Below are 19147 nucleotides of genomic sequence, written 5' to 3'. Positions count from 1 at the left end.
CAAGTGACTTGCCCAGGATCACATCATCAAAAAGCATCAGGCCTTGGTTTCACAGCATGACACTAAGCTGCTGTTAGTTCAATGCAGCTATACTGTGAAGTTTCCCAAAGCAAGTTGGTGATGCGGGTCAAGCGACCAGAAGGGTTACTAGCAAAGCAGGCTGTTCTGGCTCCCCAGGTCCCTCCTACCGCACCCCCAGCCCCCCCTCTCAACTGCCTCTCTTTTCCTCACAAAATGTCACCTACTAAGCCCAAATCCGCTCAGCTGAGTCTTCTTGGCAACCAAAATGAATGCAAACGTTGCAGACTATTAAGGTGACCACAGTTATGCAGGGAGAACTCAGTCCAGCTTCGGGGCGCCTTTGACTGACCCCGGGGAGCGGCCCCGCCCCGCCCGCCAGTGGCGCGTCCCTGCCTCCCTCTCACTCCCCTTTCCAGCGCCCTCACGGCTCCTGCTGTCCTCGACTGTGCTCCACTGTAGGCGTCCAGATGCATTCCTTCCTCATCCGAGACGCCAAGTACCTGCCCGGCCCGTTTTCTAGCTAAAGCCAGACCAGAGGACCGACTTTACCCCAAGGAGAAAGCATTCAGATGAAAATCTTCGGGATTTTCATCTGGTCCCTCGGCCTCAGTCTCTGGCTGTACCCAGATATGGCAAAAACAGGCGCTCTCTCTCTTCAAGCTCGCGACCATCCATGGCAAAAGCTCAGGAGATGTGTGACAATGGGGCCAAGTAAAGAAAAATGGGATATAATACAGTAAACACAGGGTAAACTCAACAAAACCCACAGAAGGAAGCAAATACTTCAAAAAACTTTGTTTTCTCTGCAAAGAATTTATCCTGGGTTTTTTCTCTAACCAAATTTTCTACTTCAAGCAAATATTATTTTTGTAATAAAAAAAAAAGATCATTCACTAGAAATACCATCTGAAGTGTTCAAGGAAATCATGGTCTATTCATGTGCAGAAAAAAAAATTAAGGGAAAAAATCAAAGGAAAATGAGGATTTTTTCTGAGTTGACATTTTTATTTTATTAAGTAATTAACACTTTATACTGTCCTGTTTGCCAAAATAGAACGTTACATTTTGAAGAATGTAGACTCACTCTTGAAGAACCATTGCATCTATGATCAGGCAAAAATAAAAGCCTACTTCTTTCTGTTCCTGTCAGGAAGTCCTCTCATTCCTCTCTGTCTGAAAGAGAGGAGGGAGAACTTAAAAGCTATTTCTGAAGGTCTTCCCAGGTGCCATTTTAAGTGGTACCTCCGTTGGAACCTATGAGAAAAAGTTCCTTCATAATGACATCAATCTTGCTTAAAAAAAAAAAAAAGAAAGAAAGAAAACCCTAAAACTTATGAAAAACACAGTTGATGTGAATCATATGTCTGAGTGGCCAAGTTCCCACTAAGCTGGGAGAACACACAGATGTGCAGGACAGAATTCCTCTCCACACAGCGACTATTCCTCCCCAGAGCTATTGAAGGTAAATAGCCCAGCCCTTGTCAACGTCTCTGCCTGCAGGCTGGGCTGCAAAAATCCCTATTTCCTTACCTCCTCCCTTTCAGTCTACCTTTTTTCTAACTTTTTCCTTGTCAAAAAGTAACAGGATATGACACTAACCATTTACTTGTTGACTGGTTGTCCTACTTTAGCAGGTGACCTAATATCTTAACCAGTCATTTGCATTTTAAAACTCCCATCTTCCAGTTGTGGAAGGGAAAACATCTGCTAAAGGAATTTCAGGCATCAGCCAGCAGGTGCAGTTCTGTTTGTCTTGGGGGAGGGGGTGAGCCCTGGAAGTAAATGGGATTTAGACCTCCTGGGACCTAGTGGGGTGGTCAGAAGGAGAGGTGCCAGGCCTCCCCACCAACCACCCCCCTCAAAAGACACGCTTCCCACTCCTCTGGAAGACAAGCTGAAGCTGGTCTGATTCCAGCCGCTTGGGAAGAATGAGGCATCTTTGGTCCTCCAGGCTCTGGAACCCACCCTTCCAGGATGAGTCAACCAGGTACTACCCCCACCATCTTCCCTCTGCTCCCCTTCCTTCTCTTCAACTCCTTTCCTCAGAGTTCTCTTGCATTGTGCTTCTTTAGGTGGCATTCAGTGAGATTTCAAACTACAGCCTTCCTTGGCTGCCAACCTGAAAACTTCTTCGTTTCATGTGGCATTTTGGCCTCTAATGTTTCCAACCACAAAGTATATACTTAAACTGCAACCTCTTCCTTGGTAGAGATTTTGCCGTAAGGTTCCTTCCCTGTTGTGAGTAGCACTTCTTTCCTTCTTCATTTTCCAGACTCAGAAATGCCTGGATGGGTTGTATCTTGTAAGCAAACCTTACAGGCAGAACTGACACAGTAAGGCATATGACCTAATTGTACTGGGTAATAGATATTTCTTTAACTCTTTCTCTAGTCATCCTTCATCTTTATGTAGTATATAATTCAACTGTTAGAAGAAGAGATTTCATACAATTCAATCAAGACCTCATCCTCTGTTCTTATGGAGATCCACTTCTCTCCCTAATATACCAAGGGGCTCTTTTTCTCAGAATCTGCTCTCTTGAGTTTACTTATCTACTGACGTATTGATTTCACATGTATCTCAGATTATGGCAAGTCTTTTTCCTTCTGTCCTGATACGGAACTTAAGCCCACTCACATTTTTTTTAATCATTATCTATGGTTCATTCTCACCCCTCCTTCAAGTCTTTATTCAAATGTCTCCTCACCAGAGCATTCTGTGGTCGTCCTCATTAAAACTACACTCAGATCCTCCTCCCCAAGAACCCCTAGGTCCCTGTTCCTGCTCTATTTTCTCCATAGCCCCATCTTTTTCTGGCACACTATATACTCATTGTGTGTGTTGTCTGTCCTCCTCCACTAGATTATAAACTCTACACAGGCAGGACTTTCAGTCAGTTTAATTCACTGCTGAGTCCCTATAACCAAGAACAGTGTCCGGCACCGAAAAAAATGCTCAGTAAATATTACTTGAGTGAATAAACTTAGAGTGGCATGGCACATTAGCTGAAAACGTGGAATGATTGCTACTCACCCTGTGTTTCTGGGCCCACAACATCACGTCACCAGGAGCCTGTCAGCAATGCAAACTCTCAGGCCGACCCTAGACCTTCTGAATCAGAGGCTGCAGTTAAACAAGTTTCCCAGATAAGACATATGCAGATCAAAGTTTGAAAAGCACTGATCTATATAGCCATGCAAATGAGTTAAACTTGGACAATCCTGTGATTAAAAGATTTTCTTATATGTGAGAAATAGGTAATAGGGGGTCTCTGGAGAGGAGACTTGGTTGGCCAAGGAGATAGAGAAGGAAGAAAGAAACTATTCCCTAGGAATTATCTTGTGTCTTTTGAATGCAATTAATAGCTATCCCTGGTGGCTCAGAAGGTAAAAAATCTGCCTGCAATGCAGGAGACTGGGGTTTGATCCCTGGGTTGGAAAGATCCTCTGGAGAAGGGAATGCCTACCCATTCCAGTATTCTAGCCTGGAGAATTTCATGGACCGAGGAGCCTGGTGGGCTTCAGTCCATGGGGTCACAAAGAGTCGGACGCAACTGAATGACTCACACTTTCACTTTCACTGCTAGTGATAAAATTGATTACTTGTGAGATAAATAGTATATAGTAAAAGGTCTTCTGCTGTGTCTCCATGGAATGCTTCTCTGGCCTTCTTCCTCTGTAGCCTCTTGTCTTGCTTTTATCTGCTACCCCAACTCTCCCTGCTAACCAGTATAAAGAATATGACTCCGCTGCTACCCACTTAGAAGGCAGAAAGGACTACAGAAGGTTTGAGTTTTAAAAAACAAGTTCAGGACTTCCCTAGTATAGTGGTACAGTGGATAAGAATCCGCCTGCCAATGTAGGGGACACGGGTTTGCTCCCTGGTCTGGGAAGATTCTACATGCCACAGAGTAACTAAGCCCATGAGCTTCAACGACTGAAGCCTGCACGCTCTGGGGCCCATGAGCCACAACTGCTGAGCCCGAGTGCTGCAACTACTGAAGCTCACTGGTCTACAGCCTGTGCTCCGCAACAAGAGAGGCCACCACAATGAGAAGCCCACACACCACAACTGGAGAGTAGCCCTGGCTCTTCGCAACTAGAGAAAGCCCGATTGCAGCAACAAAGACCCGCTCAGCCAAAACTAAAATGAAATAAATAAGTCATTACAAAATAAAGAAAGAACACGTTCATTGGCTTTGTTTTTTAGATTCCTGAAAGGGAGAATGAGACAGAAATAAAGGAAACTGAAAACTTCACATTGTAACAAACATGAGTATAAATAACAGATGCAGTCTGGATACTCCACTCTCTCACAGACCACACTTCAGAAGTGTGTGTGTGTGTGTGTGTGTGTGTGTGTGTGCAATACACAAACGGCAATGCTCCCAAAAATCACCTTAAGAAGACACAAGCTTGCCTCTGCTTTCCTCTCGTCTTCCCTCATCTCCCTTCAGAGTGGGGGCTGGTCAGGACCCCAACACTCCATGTTAAGCACCACGGCCACGAGGAAGAGTGCCAGCAACAACAGGCAGGTCCATGAAGCCCACCAGCTCCGTGGCAGAGCTGTCGCCCCAGTACCCAGTTGGCAGCCTCACTGCCCACTGTGTGGAGAAGAACTCAGTGGGATCCTTGTCACAACTCTCCTCCCACTGGCCCCTGCTACCTCCACTTGTCTGCACTCCTGTCCCCCTGCATAAATGGAGGATAATGGAGAGTAAGGAGTCTCTGTCCCCACAGTAGGATCGGGGGCTCAACTAGGCACGACAGACTCCAGAAGATGAGGGAAAAGTCCTGGCCTCTCACAAGGAGGCTGCGTCTCAGCCCAGGATCCAGCCCAGTCAAGGCAGGTGGGCAAGAAGAGAGGTGAGGGACTCCTCCCAGGGGCAGCTGGGGTACTGGAGACAGCTCCACCAGCCATCTGCTGCCCCCAGAGGATGAGACAGCTCAAGGCCTGCCCAACACCCATCAGCTGAGGAGCTGGAACCCCACTTGTGGGCTCCAGTCATGCCCTGGAAATCAAATCACTGAATGTCAACTCACCAAGTGCCCTGACTTGGAGAGGATTTTTTCACCATTTTTTCAAAATGTCTGGGATTTTGCCTCCTCTGTCACTTTAAATGCAGAGGATCAGATTTCCCTGAAATGCAGTCTCCTGCCTTGCTTATTTGTGCAGATTTATATGTGCTCCAGCCTCTGAGCTGATCATACAAATACCCTCAGCTGGGTCAAGGAAAGCATTTCAGCCACTCCACAAGTAGGAACAAAGGTACTACAGGGCCAGGACCCCAAGTGGGGCTCTGGCCAGGCAAACAGAAACCTAGAAAAATACTCAATGATTTCTTAATAGTGGTTATCTAGGGGTTGGAATTCTTTCTAACAGGTGAATTTTTCTTTCTTTCTCATACATTTGTATATTACCACATTCACAGTGATTTACGATGATGAGCAGAAATCACTCTGGCAGCTCCCTTTGTTCTTGAGATCATATAGCAAAGCCAAACAATGTTATAAGGGGCAGCTCCATTCTCAGGGCACCATAATCATTTCAGGATCCCTATGAGTTGTTCCCCTTTTGTCCTCTACAACAATATATCTCCAGTATTCCAGACTGTGCTCTGTGTTTTTTTTCCTTCGCTCATCCTGTTTGACTTCCTAAAATCTGGTGAGCTAAAATGTGCCCACTCCAGCACACTCTCTCCTTATCCCAATTGTGTCACTTTATGAAGCCACTTTTGTTGGGTCAGAAGTGTCACACTTTATTTTTCTAGTTCCCATTATTTCATAAAAGACTAAGGGTGAAATGCAATGAAATAATCCAGAAACTTTTTTGAAAGCAACGAACTCTTGTTTAGAATGCAGGCTATCCTACACATTGAGCAGCTGATATGCATTAGAGTGGTGGAACCCAGACTCCATACTCCCAGGAAGTGCCTGGGCTGCCTCTCCGGCCCTCACTTCTCCCCCGTCCTGAGGAGGCACCCTCTGTAGTCTGTGGTCATACATTATTCAAATACCTGCACAGACATTCAGTTCAGTCACTCAGTTGTGTCTAACGCTTTGTGACCCCATGAACTGCAGCACGCCAGGCCTCCCTGTCCATCACCAACTCCCGGAGTTTACTCAAACCCATGTCCATTGAGTCGGTGATGCCATCCAGCCATCTCATCCTCTGTCATCCCCTTCTCCTCTCCCCTTCAATCGTTCCCAACATCAGGGTCAAACATCTCACATCAGGTGGCCAAAGTATTAGAGCTTCTGCTTCAGCATCAGTCCTTCCAATGAATATTCAGGACTAATTTCCTTTAGGATGGACTGGTTGGATCTCCTTGCTGTCCAAGAGACTCTAAAGAGTCTTCTCCAACACCGCAGTTCAAAAGCATCAATTCTTTGGCACTCAGCTTTCTTTATAGTCCAACTCTCACATCCACATATGACTACTGGAAAAACCAGAGCCTTGACTAGATGGACCTTTGTTGGCAAAGTAATGTCTCTGCTTTTTAATACACTGTCTAGATTGGTCATAGCCTTTCTTCCAAGGAGCAAGTGTCTTTTAATTTCATGGCTTTAGTCACCATCTGCAGTGATTTTGAAGCCCAAAAGGATAGTCTCTTACTGTTTCCATTGTTTCCCCATCTATTTGCCATGAAGTGATGGGATCAGATGCCATGATTTTAGTTTTCTGAATGTTGAGTTTTAAGCCAACTTTTTCACTGTCCTCTCTCACTTTCATCAACAGGCTCTTTAGTTCTTTGGTTTTTGCCATAAGGGTCGTATCATCTGTATATCTGAGAATATTGATGTTTCTCCCAGCAATCTTGATTCCAGCTTGTGCTTCATCCAGCCCGGTGTTTCTCATGATGTACTCTGTGTATAAGTTAAATAAGCAGGGTGACAATATACAGCCTTGATGTACTTCTTTTCTGATTTGGAACCAGTCTGTTGTTCCATGTCCGGTTCTAACTGTTGCTTCTTGACCTGCACACAGATGTCTCAGGAGGCTGGCCAGGGGGTCTGGTGTTCCATCTCTCTCAGAATTTCCCACAAACATTGACTTGGCCCAAAGCGCACTGTTGGCTGCCAGCAGTGCCATCAAGTGATGGCTCTGAGTGGCTCTCCTTCCTCTGACAGATCCAAAATCTGATGTGGTATAAGATAGCCCAGGGGAGTCCCTAGAGAATGCAGAAAGGTGATTCTCAAAGAGGAGGATTGTATGTGAAAGAGGTTTCTCTTCAAAATCCAGGTGTATCAGAACCACCCCAGTTTCTCCTCTGGTTAGGGTCCCTGTGTATTACCTTCTGTCTTTTTCTGCTGGAGAAGCTCAGAGGCTCAGACAAACTTGCTGCAAAGTAGAAGACCTGACTGACCCCAGGGTAACAAATCAAACTGTAAATCCTGCCAGCACCTATTTTGAGACACTATGCGTGCATGCATGCTAAGTTGCTTCAGTCGTATCCGACTCTTTGTGAACCCAGGGACTGTAGCTGCCAGACTCCTCTGTCCATGGGATGCTCCAGGCAAAATACTGGAGTGGGTTGCCATGTCCTCCTCCAGGGCTGAGACACTAAACTACTTGCAAAAATGCTGGCCTGGGCAGGTCAGCGGAAACTAGTGTCCAAACACCGCTCCCAGTGGCCTGATTCTTGAAGCTCTATTCCATCTCAAAGACAACCTAGGCCCCTCTGCAGGATCTAATCCTACACCAGCTGTTGTGTCATCTTGCCCCCTTCCCTGGGTCTTTTCCTGCTCCCCAAAGGTAGAGCGAAGCCCGTGGAGCCAGTGCCCCTCTCTCTCCCTACCGCCCCTCAGACCCTTCTCCACTGGGGCCCACTTAGGCCCCTGGTCACAAAGAAACAACCATTAGCTCAAAGACTGGAAAAAAAAGTTTTAATAAATACAAAAATCTCCAATAATGACTCTGCTCAGCTCAGGGGCAGCAGGAGTGAAGTGTGGAGGGGGCGGGGACCCTTGGTGCTGAGTGAGGATAAATTAAAAATCCCAACAAGCCAGTGACAGTATGTACAGAAGGAAAGGGGTTGGGCTTCCAAGGCAGGAGCCGGAGGGTGACAAGGCCAGAGTTGGAACAGACATGGCCCTGGCTGCCCCTCCCCCGTGTGCAGTTGTGGTTCCCAGAGGTAGTGGGGGAGGGGGAAGAGGCAGAAGAGAGGAGCCAAAGGCACTGGGTTTCCCGCAGGAGAACGCGAGGTCCTCGGTGCCCCTCCTTCCCTCGGCCCAGGCCCCATCCTCTTGGTCATACGGCCTTCTGGCTGCTCCCTAGGAGCCTTCATCTTCTTTCCCAAGCTCTGGGACTGTCCTGGTCTCTGGGGCTGCTGGGAGACAGGAGGGAGTGAAGTTTGGAAGAGGAACAAGGGGGTGGGGGGACACAGAGGACCCAGTGGAGCTTCCCTGTTCTGATCTCAGAAAGGTCAGAATTCTTGAAGCAAGTCAGCACATACCAGCTGTGTGACTTTAGCCTAGTTGCCTGATCCCTTTGAGGGTCAGCAAGTTCCTTGGTGAAGAAAAGGCAATGGAGACCAAGCCTACAAGGTTGCTGTGGGAGGGGACAGGACCACACTTGTGCAGCAGAGGGCACTGCGCCGGCACGTGGCCGGTGCTCCCTCCCCTCCCCAGGCGTCCTGGAGCTGCCGCCTCGGACCCGCACTTACGCCGCCGCCGGGGTGTGCAGTGGGAGCAGCAGCGGCTCTCCTTCCCTGGGCCGCAGGACAGTGGTGGTGAACAGTCATCCCGCTCACAGTGGGGCACCCCTGCCTGGTGCAGGACAGACCAGATCCTGAGGGTCCCCAGAGGTGCTGGGGCACAGTGACCTTCAGCCTCCTAGGGGAAGCCCGCCCCCCAGGAGCCTGCCCTCCCTGGGAAGTTCCGCTCCCCCAGGCGAGGTCCCCAACACCTACCTCACACAAGCCCCCACTCACCCCACATCTGCAGGTAATACAGCTCATCTCCCCAAAGGGGGGCACTGAAGGGTGCCAGCTCTGGCTCTCTGGGAACCACTGCCCTGCAAAACGGCAGCCTCGGGGCCCATCAGCCTGCATGGGGTCCCCCAGTTGGGGGTGGGCCCCTGACCCCACTGTTGGCAGGGAGAGGAGGGAAGGAGAAATAGACCAATAGATGTGAGCTCTGTGAGGGCCATCCAGGCCATATTTGTCACCTAGCAGTTTCTGGCTCTTAGTAGGTAATAACTTTGTATGGATGGATGGGTGGATGGGGGGGGGGGTGCGTGCAGGGGGGGGGGGGTGGATGGGTGGGTAGGACAGGAACTGGATCCCGTCACAGCCCACTAACACATGCTCATTCTTTTGCTGCATGTAGACCCCTAACTTCAGGCTAGGCAGAGAACAGTGCTGGGTAAATGCTGAATTAGCTAAGACTTCCCTTCCCTCCACCTTCAAAAGGCATCCTCTCGCCACACATCCGCCCCAGCCAGGACAAGGCATGAAGAGCCTCATCTGTCCCTAGAGGCCCCGGTGCCCCTGTCCCCCTTACCTGGACACTGCTTGCAGCAGTCAGTGGGGTTGGCACGGACGGGCTGGGCACAGGCCAGCCGGGGACACTGCACCTTCTCACAGTGCACCTCCCCGGTGCCCCCCTGCAGGGATCCATGGAGTGAAGGATGTCAGGAGGAAGGCAGAACACGCAAGCCTTCTGCCTCCTCCTTTTCCTTTCGCATACCTCAGATGCATGACCTTTTTCACTCAGAGGTCTTGTAGTGAAAGTCGCTCGGTCGTGTCCAACTCTTTGTGACCCCATGGACTATACAGTCTATGAAATTCTCCTGACCAGAATACTGGAGTGGGTAGCCTTTCCCTTCTCCAGAGGATCTTCCCAACCCAGGGACTGAACCCAGGTCTCCCTCATTGTAGGTAGATTCTTTACGAGCTGAGCCACAAGGGAGGCCCAGGAATACTGGAGTGGGTAGCCTGTCCCTTCTCCAGGGAATTTTCCCAACCCAGGAATCGAACCAGTGTCTCCTGCACTGCAGGCAGATTCTTTACCAGCTGAGCTACCAGGGAAGCCCAGAGGGCTTGGACTGCAGTTTTACATGCATGCCAATTCGCTTCAGTCATGTCTGACTCTTTGCAACCCTATGGACTGTAGCCCTCCAGGTTCCTCTGTCCATGGGATTTTCCGGGCAAGAATACTGAAATAGGTTGCCATTTCCTGCTCCAAGGGATCTTCCCCACCCAGAGATCAAATCTGCATCTCTTGCATCTCCTGCACTGGCAGGCGGGTTCTTTACTACTAGTGCCATCTGGGAAGCCTGGGGCTTTATATACCTGAACTCAAATCTTCATTGTAGCCCTGCAAGGTAGGTGCTACCATCTCTGCTTCTGGACGAGCAAAGTGAGACTCAGGGACATACAGAAAGTGCCCAGGGTTACATGGAGCTAGTCAGCTGGGAGAGCCAGAATTCACCCAAATCAGCTCTTGCCCTTTTCCTACAGGAAGCCAATTCTCAAAGCCCAGGGACTGAGAGTTCCCTGTGGCCTGGTGGTTAGGATTCGACATTTTCCTGCCATGGGTCCACGTTCCGTCTGGGCTCCTGCAAGTCACATGGTGTGTGTGCTGTCTATGCTTAGTTGCTCAGTTGTGTCCAACTCTTTGCGACCCCATGGACTGTAGCCTGCCAGGATCCTCTGTCCATGGGATTTTCCAGGAAAGAGTACTGGAGTGGGCGGGCTACCATTCCCTCCTCCAGGGGATCTCCCTGACCCAGGGATCAAACTCAGATCTCCTGCATTGCAGGCAGATTCTTTACCATCTGAGCCACCAGGGAAGCCCAAGTCCCATGGTGTGGCCACCCCCTGAAAAGATCGTGCAAAGGACTTCTATTATTTTGACCACCAAGACTGGGCTTTCCTCTCCCAGAAGCCCCCTCTCCCACTCTGAAGATCTTAGGGGTTCCAGCATCAGAGAAAGCTGGGCTGCCATACCTTGCAAGTGCAGACAGCACACTTAATTAAGCCAAATGGGGGCACGACAGGGTGCCACCGGGTGCCTGCTGCCCGCCAGCTCCGGTCACCGTCAAAATAGCAGCCTGGTGGGAGAGAGTGCCCAGCGCCGTTGGTGCTGAGTTCATTACCTAGGCCCACAACCCAGGCTTGAGCTTCAGGCCAACCCCACAGTGGTCTAACCCCAGGGCCCACTTGTGGGCCAAGGACTCTAATGAAGCCTCTCAGGTGTCAGTTGTAACCTGTGCCCCTCAACCACCTCCATCCCAGTAAATACACTCCCCTCCCACTCCCCCCGCAATCCTACCCAGCAGCTCCGCTTGACTCCCCACCCCTGCATTCACACACTTCCAGCTCACCCTCGCCAGGGTCCCTGTTCCTTGGCAGCCCCGGGAGATCTTTGACATCTTGTTTCTCTGTGGATCCAAAGAAATAATGAAGACAGAGGATGGCCCCCTCCTTGCTTCCCTCCCCAGAGGCCTCACCGCCCCCCATGGTGGACCCTCCATGACCCCTCCACTCCTGCAGGGCACTCACCTGGGCACACAGGGCAGCACTGGTCCGGCGCCTGCACCGGGCTTGGACAGCTGGGCGGCGGGCATACCACGGGGTCACAAATCACCGTGCGTCTCTGCAGGGAGAGATTGAGGGTTGGTTCCAGGGCTCCAGAACCCAGGCCCCAGTGCGCCCTTCCGGGGTCTCCTACCTGGCAGGTGCAGAGTGAGCAGAGCGGGTCATAGTTAGGAGCCCAGCGAGCCCCGTGGGGGCGCTGCTGCCCCTCGAAGAAGCAGGTGTTGGGGTCTCGGAGCCGACCGGGGCCACCTGGTCTGGCTGGCGCTGGGGTGTCTGGGCCCGGCACAGCGGGCAGTGGGGCCACCATGGCCGCCACCGCCTCCAGAGCCCCAGGCACCTGCACTTCTTTGTCCCCTGCTGCCGCCAGCCGCAGGCCGCCCACCTCGCATTGGTTGGCAATGTGCACCTGAGAGGAGAGGCAGGGTGAGGCAGCACCCAGGCTCCCTCTTGCATCTCCACCAGTGGAAGCCAAGACACCCAGAGCACTCACTGTGCCCCAGAAGGGTGCTCTTAGCCACAGCACTCATCCCAGCCACCAAGGACAGGTGGTCAGCTTCTCGCCTCATTAAGTACCTAGTCTGGCTTCATCCTCTCAGCGAGCTAGGGAGTGTGTGCAATTCTACAGCCCCCAGGGTTCGGAGAGGGCAAGTGGCTAACAAAGAGCACCACAGTGCTCACCCAAATCTGACCCATCCCAACCGGCCCGCACTGCCTCCCTACCTGCCCTCGCAGCTCCCCTTGGGGGCTCCCCTTGGTGGTGATCAGCAGGGAGGCAGAGCCCTGAGCCAGGTGCCGCAGCAGCTCGGGCTCCAGGTCCTTCACGACACCCTGGGCCTGGCAGCAGACAGAAGAGGGGACAGAACAAGGCACTCTCGGACTAAGCCTGCCATTCCCAGTTTCTCAGGTAAGGAAACTGAGACCCAGGGAAGTTAAGTAAGGTCTCCAGAGAAGCAAGCCCAACAGCAATGGTGCAGAGCTCAGAAGCCCCAGGTCTACAGCAACCCAGCCTGTGTCAGGGGCTTGGTCCATCCCATCCACCCCTTGGAGGTCCAGGACATTACATACTACCCACAAGATCCCAGCACAGTAGGACGCAGGTGGATAAAAGGATACTAAAAGGCTGAACCAGATTCGTACCCAGGTCTGTCTGACTCCTGAGGCTTGCCTGCTCTCTGTTTCCCCTGCCCAGGCCCACAGAGCCTTTCATGCTAAAAAACAGCTATTTTCCAAATTGCCTCCTACCAACACCTCCTCACCTCCGGGCCGTAGAATCCCTTCAGCAGCCGCCGGGGCCCCGGCATTCCAGGAGGCCCGAGGAGGTGGGCAGTGATGGTGCCCTGCTCTGAGCCACCAAGCCCTGCCAGCAGCACTTCATAGTGCAGGTGACAGTGGGTGTCCAGGGAGAGCCAGGCGTGCCCTGCTGCCTGGCTCTGCACCGGGGGCAACACCAGGGCTCCTGCCAGGGGCACAGGCAGTGCTGGATCCAGACAGAGGAGAGATGACTGATGAGAAGATGGCTGAGAGCAGCGACTTAACCCTAGCATTTCCCATCTCCCTCGGCACAGACTCCACAAACCAGCAGGCACTGTCCACAGGCCCAGGGCTGGGGAAGCAGGAAGGGAGAGGCCTGCACTGTGGCGAGAGGGACCATCTCCCGGCAGGGCCACCCTGAACATCCTCACCTTCTCCAGATGCCAACTGGAGCTCAGGTGCAGAGAAGAAGTGCCAGGCTCTGGCCCTCTGGCACCATCCCTCACATGCTTGAATTAGAGGACACCAAAGGTGGGGGCAGACCCCTGGAGCACTCACTGTCATGGCGGGCGCTGTGCCCACTGTAGGGCAGGGCGGCCACGTGGCCCCGCAGCTCTCCATCTGGGAAGTCCTTGGTGCCCACGTTCAGGAACAGCTCATTCTGCAGCAGCATATGAGCCCCCCGGGCACCCAGCCCAGGGCAGATACCCACGGCCTGAGGGGGCAGGGAAGAGTGAGCCCTAACTGCAGCCTGCCAGGCCCCGGATGAACCCTCCTCAGCTTTCACACAAGCCCGAGATTCTGAACCCTTTCCATGCTGCTGTGCATCCTTACTAAACCCATACACACTGCCATGCACCAGTAACACTGGCTAAGAAGCGGCAGGCCCAGGTTCAAGTCCCTTCTCTGCTACTTCCTACCTATGCAACCCATCTTGAGGAATTATTTAAGCTCTCTGATCCTTCTCTTCATCACCTGTTAGATGAGTAATGTGAGGGCCAAAAACAATGTAAGCAAGGCAACTAGTGCAGTTTGTGGCATCTAGAAAGGATCAATAATAAATGGCAGTCATTGCTATTATGTTTATTATTATATGATCTGCTGCACTGGCCTCCCTATGTAACTCCTTCCACTGGATACAAGCTTCCTGAAGACAGGGGCCACATCTGATTTTCTTTGTACTGCAGTCCTTAGCCCAAGGCTCACTAAAAAATGAGTCCAGTGAATCAATGCATCAGTGAGAGAGACTGCAAGTGAGTGAATAATGCCAAACATCCCTGCTCATCCAACAGGCTTCCCATGGCCCCCCCAACACTGTCAACTCTGCTGGTCTCCCTGAAGTACTCACCCTGTGTCCTCCTGGCTGGAGTCCAGCCATGTGGCAGAGGACAGTGTGCTGGTTCCTCCGCTGAGGCTTGGTCTCCAGCGTCATGGCCACCACCTCACTGCCTGTACCTACCACCTGTACCTGGAGGGCAGGAGTGGGGATGGCAAAAGAGAGTAGCAGAGAAGGGCTGGGCCCTAAACCTTTGTAGTCTAAAGCCCCGCCCTGCCCTGGGCCTTCTCACCTCCTGCACCGCCCCTGCCCCACCCCTGACTCTTACTTGGTAGATCAGGGAGCCGTTTCCTAGCAGTGTAAGGCTGGCTGAGCCCGCTGCACCCGTCTGAACTGGGATCAGGGCATCCGCCCCGCAAAGGACACTTTGCAGGACTGCAAAGGGGAGGGACAGGTGGACGCAGGCTTGCCCCACAGCCATTCACACCCCAGCCCCCAGGATCCCTCCTGTACCCACCCTGGCCCCTCCTCTGGCACTTTGCTGTGCCTTTCACTGTGTGTGCCCGGGGTGCCCGGCTTCACCCTGCCTCACCATCGCAGCTCTGCCTGGCCGCGATGTGTCCACTGATGCGCAGCCCTGGCCCACTTGCCCTCTCCAGGGCCATCTGCAGCTCCCCCAGCACCAGCCAGTCCATCTCCTGGGCTGTCAGATTGGGCAGCACTTCAGCAAAGCCCGGTTCCTGGGGGCAGAGGAGGGTGCGGTGGGCACAGCAAGAGGCTAGAGCAAGCGGCAGTTAGAGCCACACCCTCACTCACCTGGGCTGAGGCATTGGCTTGGAGCTCTCTCAGTAGCTTCCCCTGGTGTAGAATCCGGAGCCGCAGGGGAACCTGGGCTGGTCCTGCAATAGCCACACACATGGAACCTCTGAAAGATGGGTGCTCTCCCTACCCTCTTCACGTGTCTGCCCCCATCCCGCTTACCCCCACTCCTGGACTCCAGGAGCCCACGGAAGAGCAGCAGAAAGTGCAAGGAGTCCTCTGTGTCACTGAGAGTGAGTAGGGCGATGCCCCCTATGCCTGGCTGTGGGGGGCCTTCCAAGGTCAGGATGGCACTGAAGGTCTCTGGGGAAAAAAGGACCATGAGAGCCCATCAGAAAGTGCCCCCCTCAGCCCACTCCATTTCTGGGGGCCAAGAAGACTCTGAACTTCATGTCCAGGAGCGGTTGGCTCCCCTCACCTGCAGCCAGGGCCCGGTGCCGAATGAGAGGTCCCCAGACCTCCCCTGAAGGGTGAGTGGATGTCACAAGTGCCACATACAGCTGTTCTGCCCTAAGGAGTCGCAGGGACAACCGAGGCACTGCCCGCCACACCCCGCAGACCTGGAGCAGAGAGACAAGAAGGCCCTCTCAGTATACAGGACATGCCTGCTGAGAGGCCCATGTCTGGTGAGAAAGGAATACGGGAAGCTGCCCCCAGGTTCTCCTAGGACGTGTAAGAAAGGGCCCTGGAACCAGATGCCAGGGTTCAAATCCCAGATCCTCCACTAACTAGCTGTATGACCTTGAACAAACACATTCTGCTACTGAGCCTCAGTTCCCTCATCTGTAAAATGGGCATCATAATGTCAGTGCCTCTCTCCCACTGGGCTGTTGTGAGGACCCAAGGAGGCAATGTAGAGCATGCTCTCAGCATAGTGCCCAGATGGGATAAGTACTCATAAATGGCATCATCTCACCAGGCCATCTTGGGTGGGGGCTGCAGGGTGTTCAAACAGGATGCTGCCAGTGGAGTCAGAGAAGCGGATTCGGGTAGGGCGGTCCAGCCTGGTAATGAGCATCCCTTGAGCACCGGCTCTGAGCCTGGGCCAGAAGCGCTGCTCCAGCCTCTCCAAATTCTCCCTCCCTGGCCCCCGGCTGACCCCTCCTCCCTCCTTCCTCTTTCTCACCGCCGGTAGGAGATGGAGAACCGCAGACTGGAGCGCTGCAGCGACACTCGAGCCCGCGCCACCGCTTGCGACCTTGGCCCTGTCAGCAGCGCCACGAAGTCTGCGAGGGGAGGAAGATGTCCCTAGTTCCGTCACCCGCTGCTGCGGCCCGGCGCCTGTCACAACCCCAGTTCCTACCCGGCCCCTGCCTACCCGTGTGGCCGTCTCCACGCCCCCGATCCTCAGCTCCTGGCTCCCCACGGTCGCTGTAGCTTCGGTGCTCTGGGTCGCGTGGATACTCGAAGGCCAGGCCCGTCGGCTGCTTTTCCGGACTGCTGTGCTCTGCACCGGGGGTGGGGGACACGGGTTTCAGGTGGCCAAGGAGAGGGCCAGTTGACCGTTCCATTCCGCCCAGCCACGCATCTCGGCCCTGCCGCCCTCCCCTCTCCGCGGAGCCGGCCTTACCCTGGGGGCAAGTCTGGCAGCAGTGTCCAGGCAGCTGGCGCGGCTGCCCACAGGCCAGGGTTGGGCACTCGGGCTTGATGTTCTTGCAGCTGACCCTGCCTGCGCCCCTTGCGCGGCGACCCCACTGAGGCTGCTCACAGAGAAGATGGAAAACCGAGTGAGGGCGAGACATCAATTGTTGAGAATCAAAGCAAGCCGGGAAGGCATCGGACAAGGGCAAGGTCGGCCCACGCAGTCAAGAGTGCTTTGCTACCTACAAGCTGCGTGACTCTAGACAAGTTACTTAACCTCTCTGGGCTGTGCGGTCCCTATCTGAAAAACGGGAGCAATGATACTCTCTGTCTAACGTGGTTGTACTAGGAGTTAAGTGAGAGATGAAATGGAGTTGGCTAAGAGCCTGACACATAGTGGACGATCAATAATAGGCAACACCTGAGACTTGAAGGGGGTGCTTCCTCTCCTCTATCCGCCCTCGTGCCTCCTCCGCCAAAAAAATTATCGCACATATCTGCAGACTGGCTTCTTTCTCTTCAGCAGCTCCGGGTCCATCCGACGTCCCAAGACCTCAGCGCTCCCCGACCCACAGGGCCCCCGGCCACAGCCATTGGGTCCACTCACCGCCTCGCAGGCGCACAGCACGCAGCGCATCACCCCGAAGGGCTCTCCCAGGTCCGGGTGCCACGTCTCGTCCAAGGCATAGACCTTCCCGCCGAAGGAGCAGCCTGCGGGGACGGGCTTGGCTGGCGGCCGCTGTCCCGCTCCTGCCGTGTGCCCGCCCCGGGCGCTGCGGGCCGGGCCCCGGGTCCCTGGGCACCCCTCCGGGCCGCCCGCCGCGCCGAGCCACCTGCGCCCTGCGCCCCCTCCGGGCGGGCGCAGACTGCCCCGAGCCGGACTCCCAGCCCGCGCCTCCCCCGGGGCGCCCACCTACCTGCTGCTCCCCGAATGGGCAGCGGCTCCTTCTCGGGCCGGATAGGCAGCGCGGGGTGCTCGGGGCCGGCGCCGCGGGCCGGCCGGGAGCCGAGCAGCAGCAGCCCGAGGAGCAGCAGCGGGGCCGGCGGGGCCGGGAGGCTCGGCATGACGCGAACGGGACAGCTGGGGAGGCGGGAGGGAGGAGGGAGCAGCAGAGGGAGGAGGGAGACGCGAGGAGGGCCGGGCCGGGGGCGGTGCGGCGGGAGGGGGCCGGGGCCAGGGCCCGAGCGGTGCGGCGAGGGGCTCGTCGGGCGGCCGCGGAGTCGGCGCCGGGCCGGGCGGGGCGGGAGGAGCGGCCGGGAGGAGCGCGGGCGGGCGGGCGCTGACCCGGGCCGTACGCGGCTCTAGTGCCCCAGGCGCCGGCTCTGGCCCGTTTTATGCCCCGCGCCCGGCGCCCCGGCCGGGGGCCTCCTCCTCAGCAAACGGGGCGGCGGCGGCGGCTCGGCGAGGGGCCGGGCTGAGCCCGGGGGGTCCGGCCCAGCAGCAGCGGCCCGGATCGCGAGTGGGGGAGGGGAGGGAGGGGCTGGAACCGGGCAGGGGAGGAGGGAGGGGCTGTAGGGGAAGGGGGAGCGGAGGGGATGGGGGGAGGGGAGGGACCAGGGGGCGCAAAGCGGGGAGGAGAGGCGGATCTGGAGCCCCCCCACCACCCACCCGCTGCCGGCGTCCACGGGGCAACTGGACCAGGAGGTGCGTGTCCGGCCCGGGACAGGAGCCCCAGGCCACGGAAGGGCAGAGACGGCCTGAGGCCTGGGCCGGCCACTGCGCTCGGACTGAGTTCCTGCCGGAAGGATGAAGAATTGTCTTTAAGGATGACAACGGCCAGGACGGGCCCATCAACTCATCTTCGCCTGTCTCTGGGCCCACAGCACCACTCAAACCCCACACCACTCTCATTGCCCAGCCTGTGTCCCTACATCCCCTCTGAGATCTCTCCTCTTTCCTCTGTCCCTGGGATAGGAACTTAGCCAGAAACAGACGGTATCCCCTTTCTGTCTGCTGACAGCGTTTCTCTCCCTACTATTACCTGTGCTCAGGCCCATCCAACCATCCTCCTCCCCGGGCTGACACACTTCCCCACCCTCTTCCTTCACCTGGGGGACCCTCTGTCTCTCCACCCTACCCACAACCTCTTTTGTCTTACTTTCCCCGTCATGACAGCCTCCCTGCCACCTCCCACCCCCACATTCCCACCATCCTCCCAACCATCCCAGCACCCTCCTTCTTAATCTTGGGAGGCATCTGGTCTGGCTGAACTGGAGAATTCCGGGATCTAGGCCATACTCCTTAGCAGAGAGCCCCATCCTTGGGAGGAGGAGCAGGAGAGAGCCTGAGGATGAAGTGGGGGGGTGGGGGAGGAGGTGGGAATAAGGTCAGGCCTGGAGGCCCCCGAGGACAGACTGTGGGGAGAGTGGGACTGAGGAGAAAGCAGAGGAACTAGAGCCAAGGCCAGTGGAAGAGGGGGGCCAGCAGGAGGTATTTGCGGGGGAGGTTCAGCAGCTGTCTTTCCTAAGACAGGGACACATGGGCCTGGTTATTCCTCTTGTCACATGTGGAGTGGTAGGAGATGGGAGAGGGAGAAAGACAGGGCAGGCAAAGAGGGCCCTGGCACAGAGATAAGTGGGCTTAGCCGTCAGAGCCAAGGGGCCCCAACAGAGGGCCACCTGAACCTGGCTTAATCCAGCACACGCACCCCCTCACC

The 19147-nt window shown here is 54.8% G+C and overlaps 1 protein-coding gene across 2 annotated transcripts; it reads right to left on the bottom strand.

Annotated features, from left to right (window-relative positions):
* Positions 1 to 7885: 7885 nt before the first annotated feature.
* On the bottom strand, positions 7886 to 17592 carry CHRD (chordin). 2 transcript variants are annotated; one of them, XM_040252315.1, is made up of 23 exons: positions 17408 to 17592; positions 17098 to 17201; positions 16480 to 16609; positions 16228 to 16356; positions 16036 to 16135; positions 15826 to 15913; positions 15328 to 15469; positions 15072 to 15212; positions 14907 to 14989; positions 14683 to 14830; positions 14419 to 14525; positions 14163 to 14282; positions 13373 to 13529; positions 12820 to 13040; positions 12284 to 12397; positions 11697 to 11969; positions 11528 to 11621; positions 11350 to 11406; positions 10973 to 11076; positions 9525 to 9627; positions 8954 to 9108; positions 8687 to 8789; positions 7886 to 8350 (listed from the first exon to the last, which is right to left on the bottom strand). In XM_040252315.1, exons 1-23 carry the CDS (start codon positions 17553 to 17555, stop codon positions 8295 to 8297), a joined length of 2877 nt encoding a protein of 958 aa, XP_040108249.1. In that variant the 5' UTR covers positions 17556 to 17592; the 3' UTR covers positions 7886 to 8294. The 2 variants fall into 2 exon arrangements, with proteins under 2 accessions (XP_040108249.1, XP_040108256.1); XM_040252322.1 differs by having other exon boundaries at positions 7886 to 8347; positions 17408 to 17590.
* Positions 17593 to 19147: the final 1555 nt, after the last annotated feature.

This window comes from Oryx dammah, unplaced genomic scaffold, assembly GCF_014754425.2.
Source record: "Oryx dammah isolate SB20612 unplaced genomic scaffold, SCBI_Odam_1.1 HiC_scaffold_2, whole genome shotgun sequence".
NCBI classification, from domain to species: domain Eukaryota; kingdom Metazoa; phylum Chordata; class Mammalia; order Artiodactyla; family Bovidae; genus Oryx; species Oryx dammah.
This window is presented reverse-complemented; position numbering and strand designations above follow the sequence as displayed.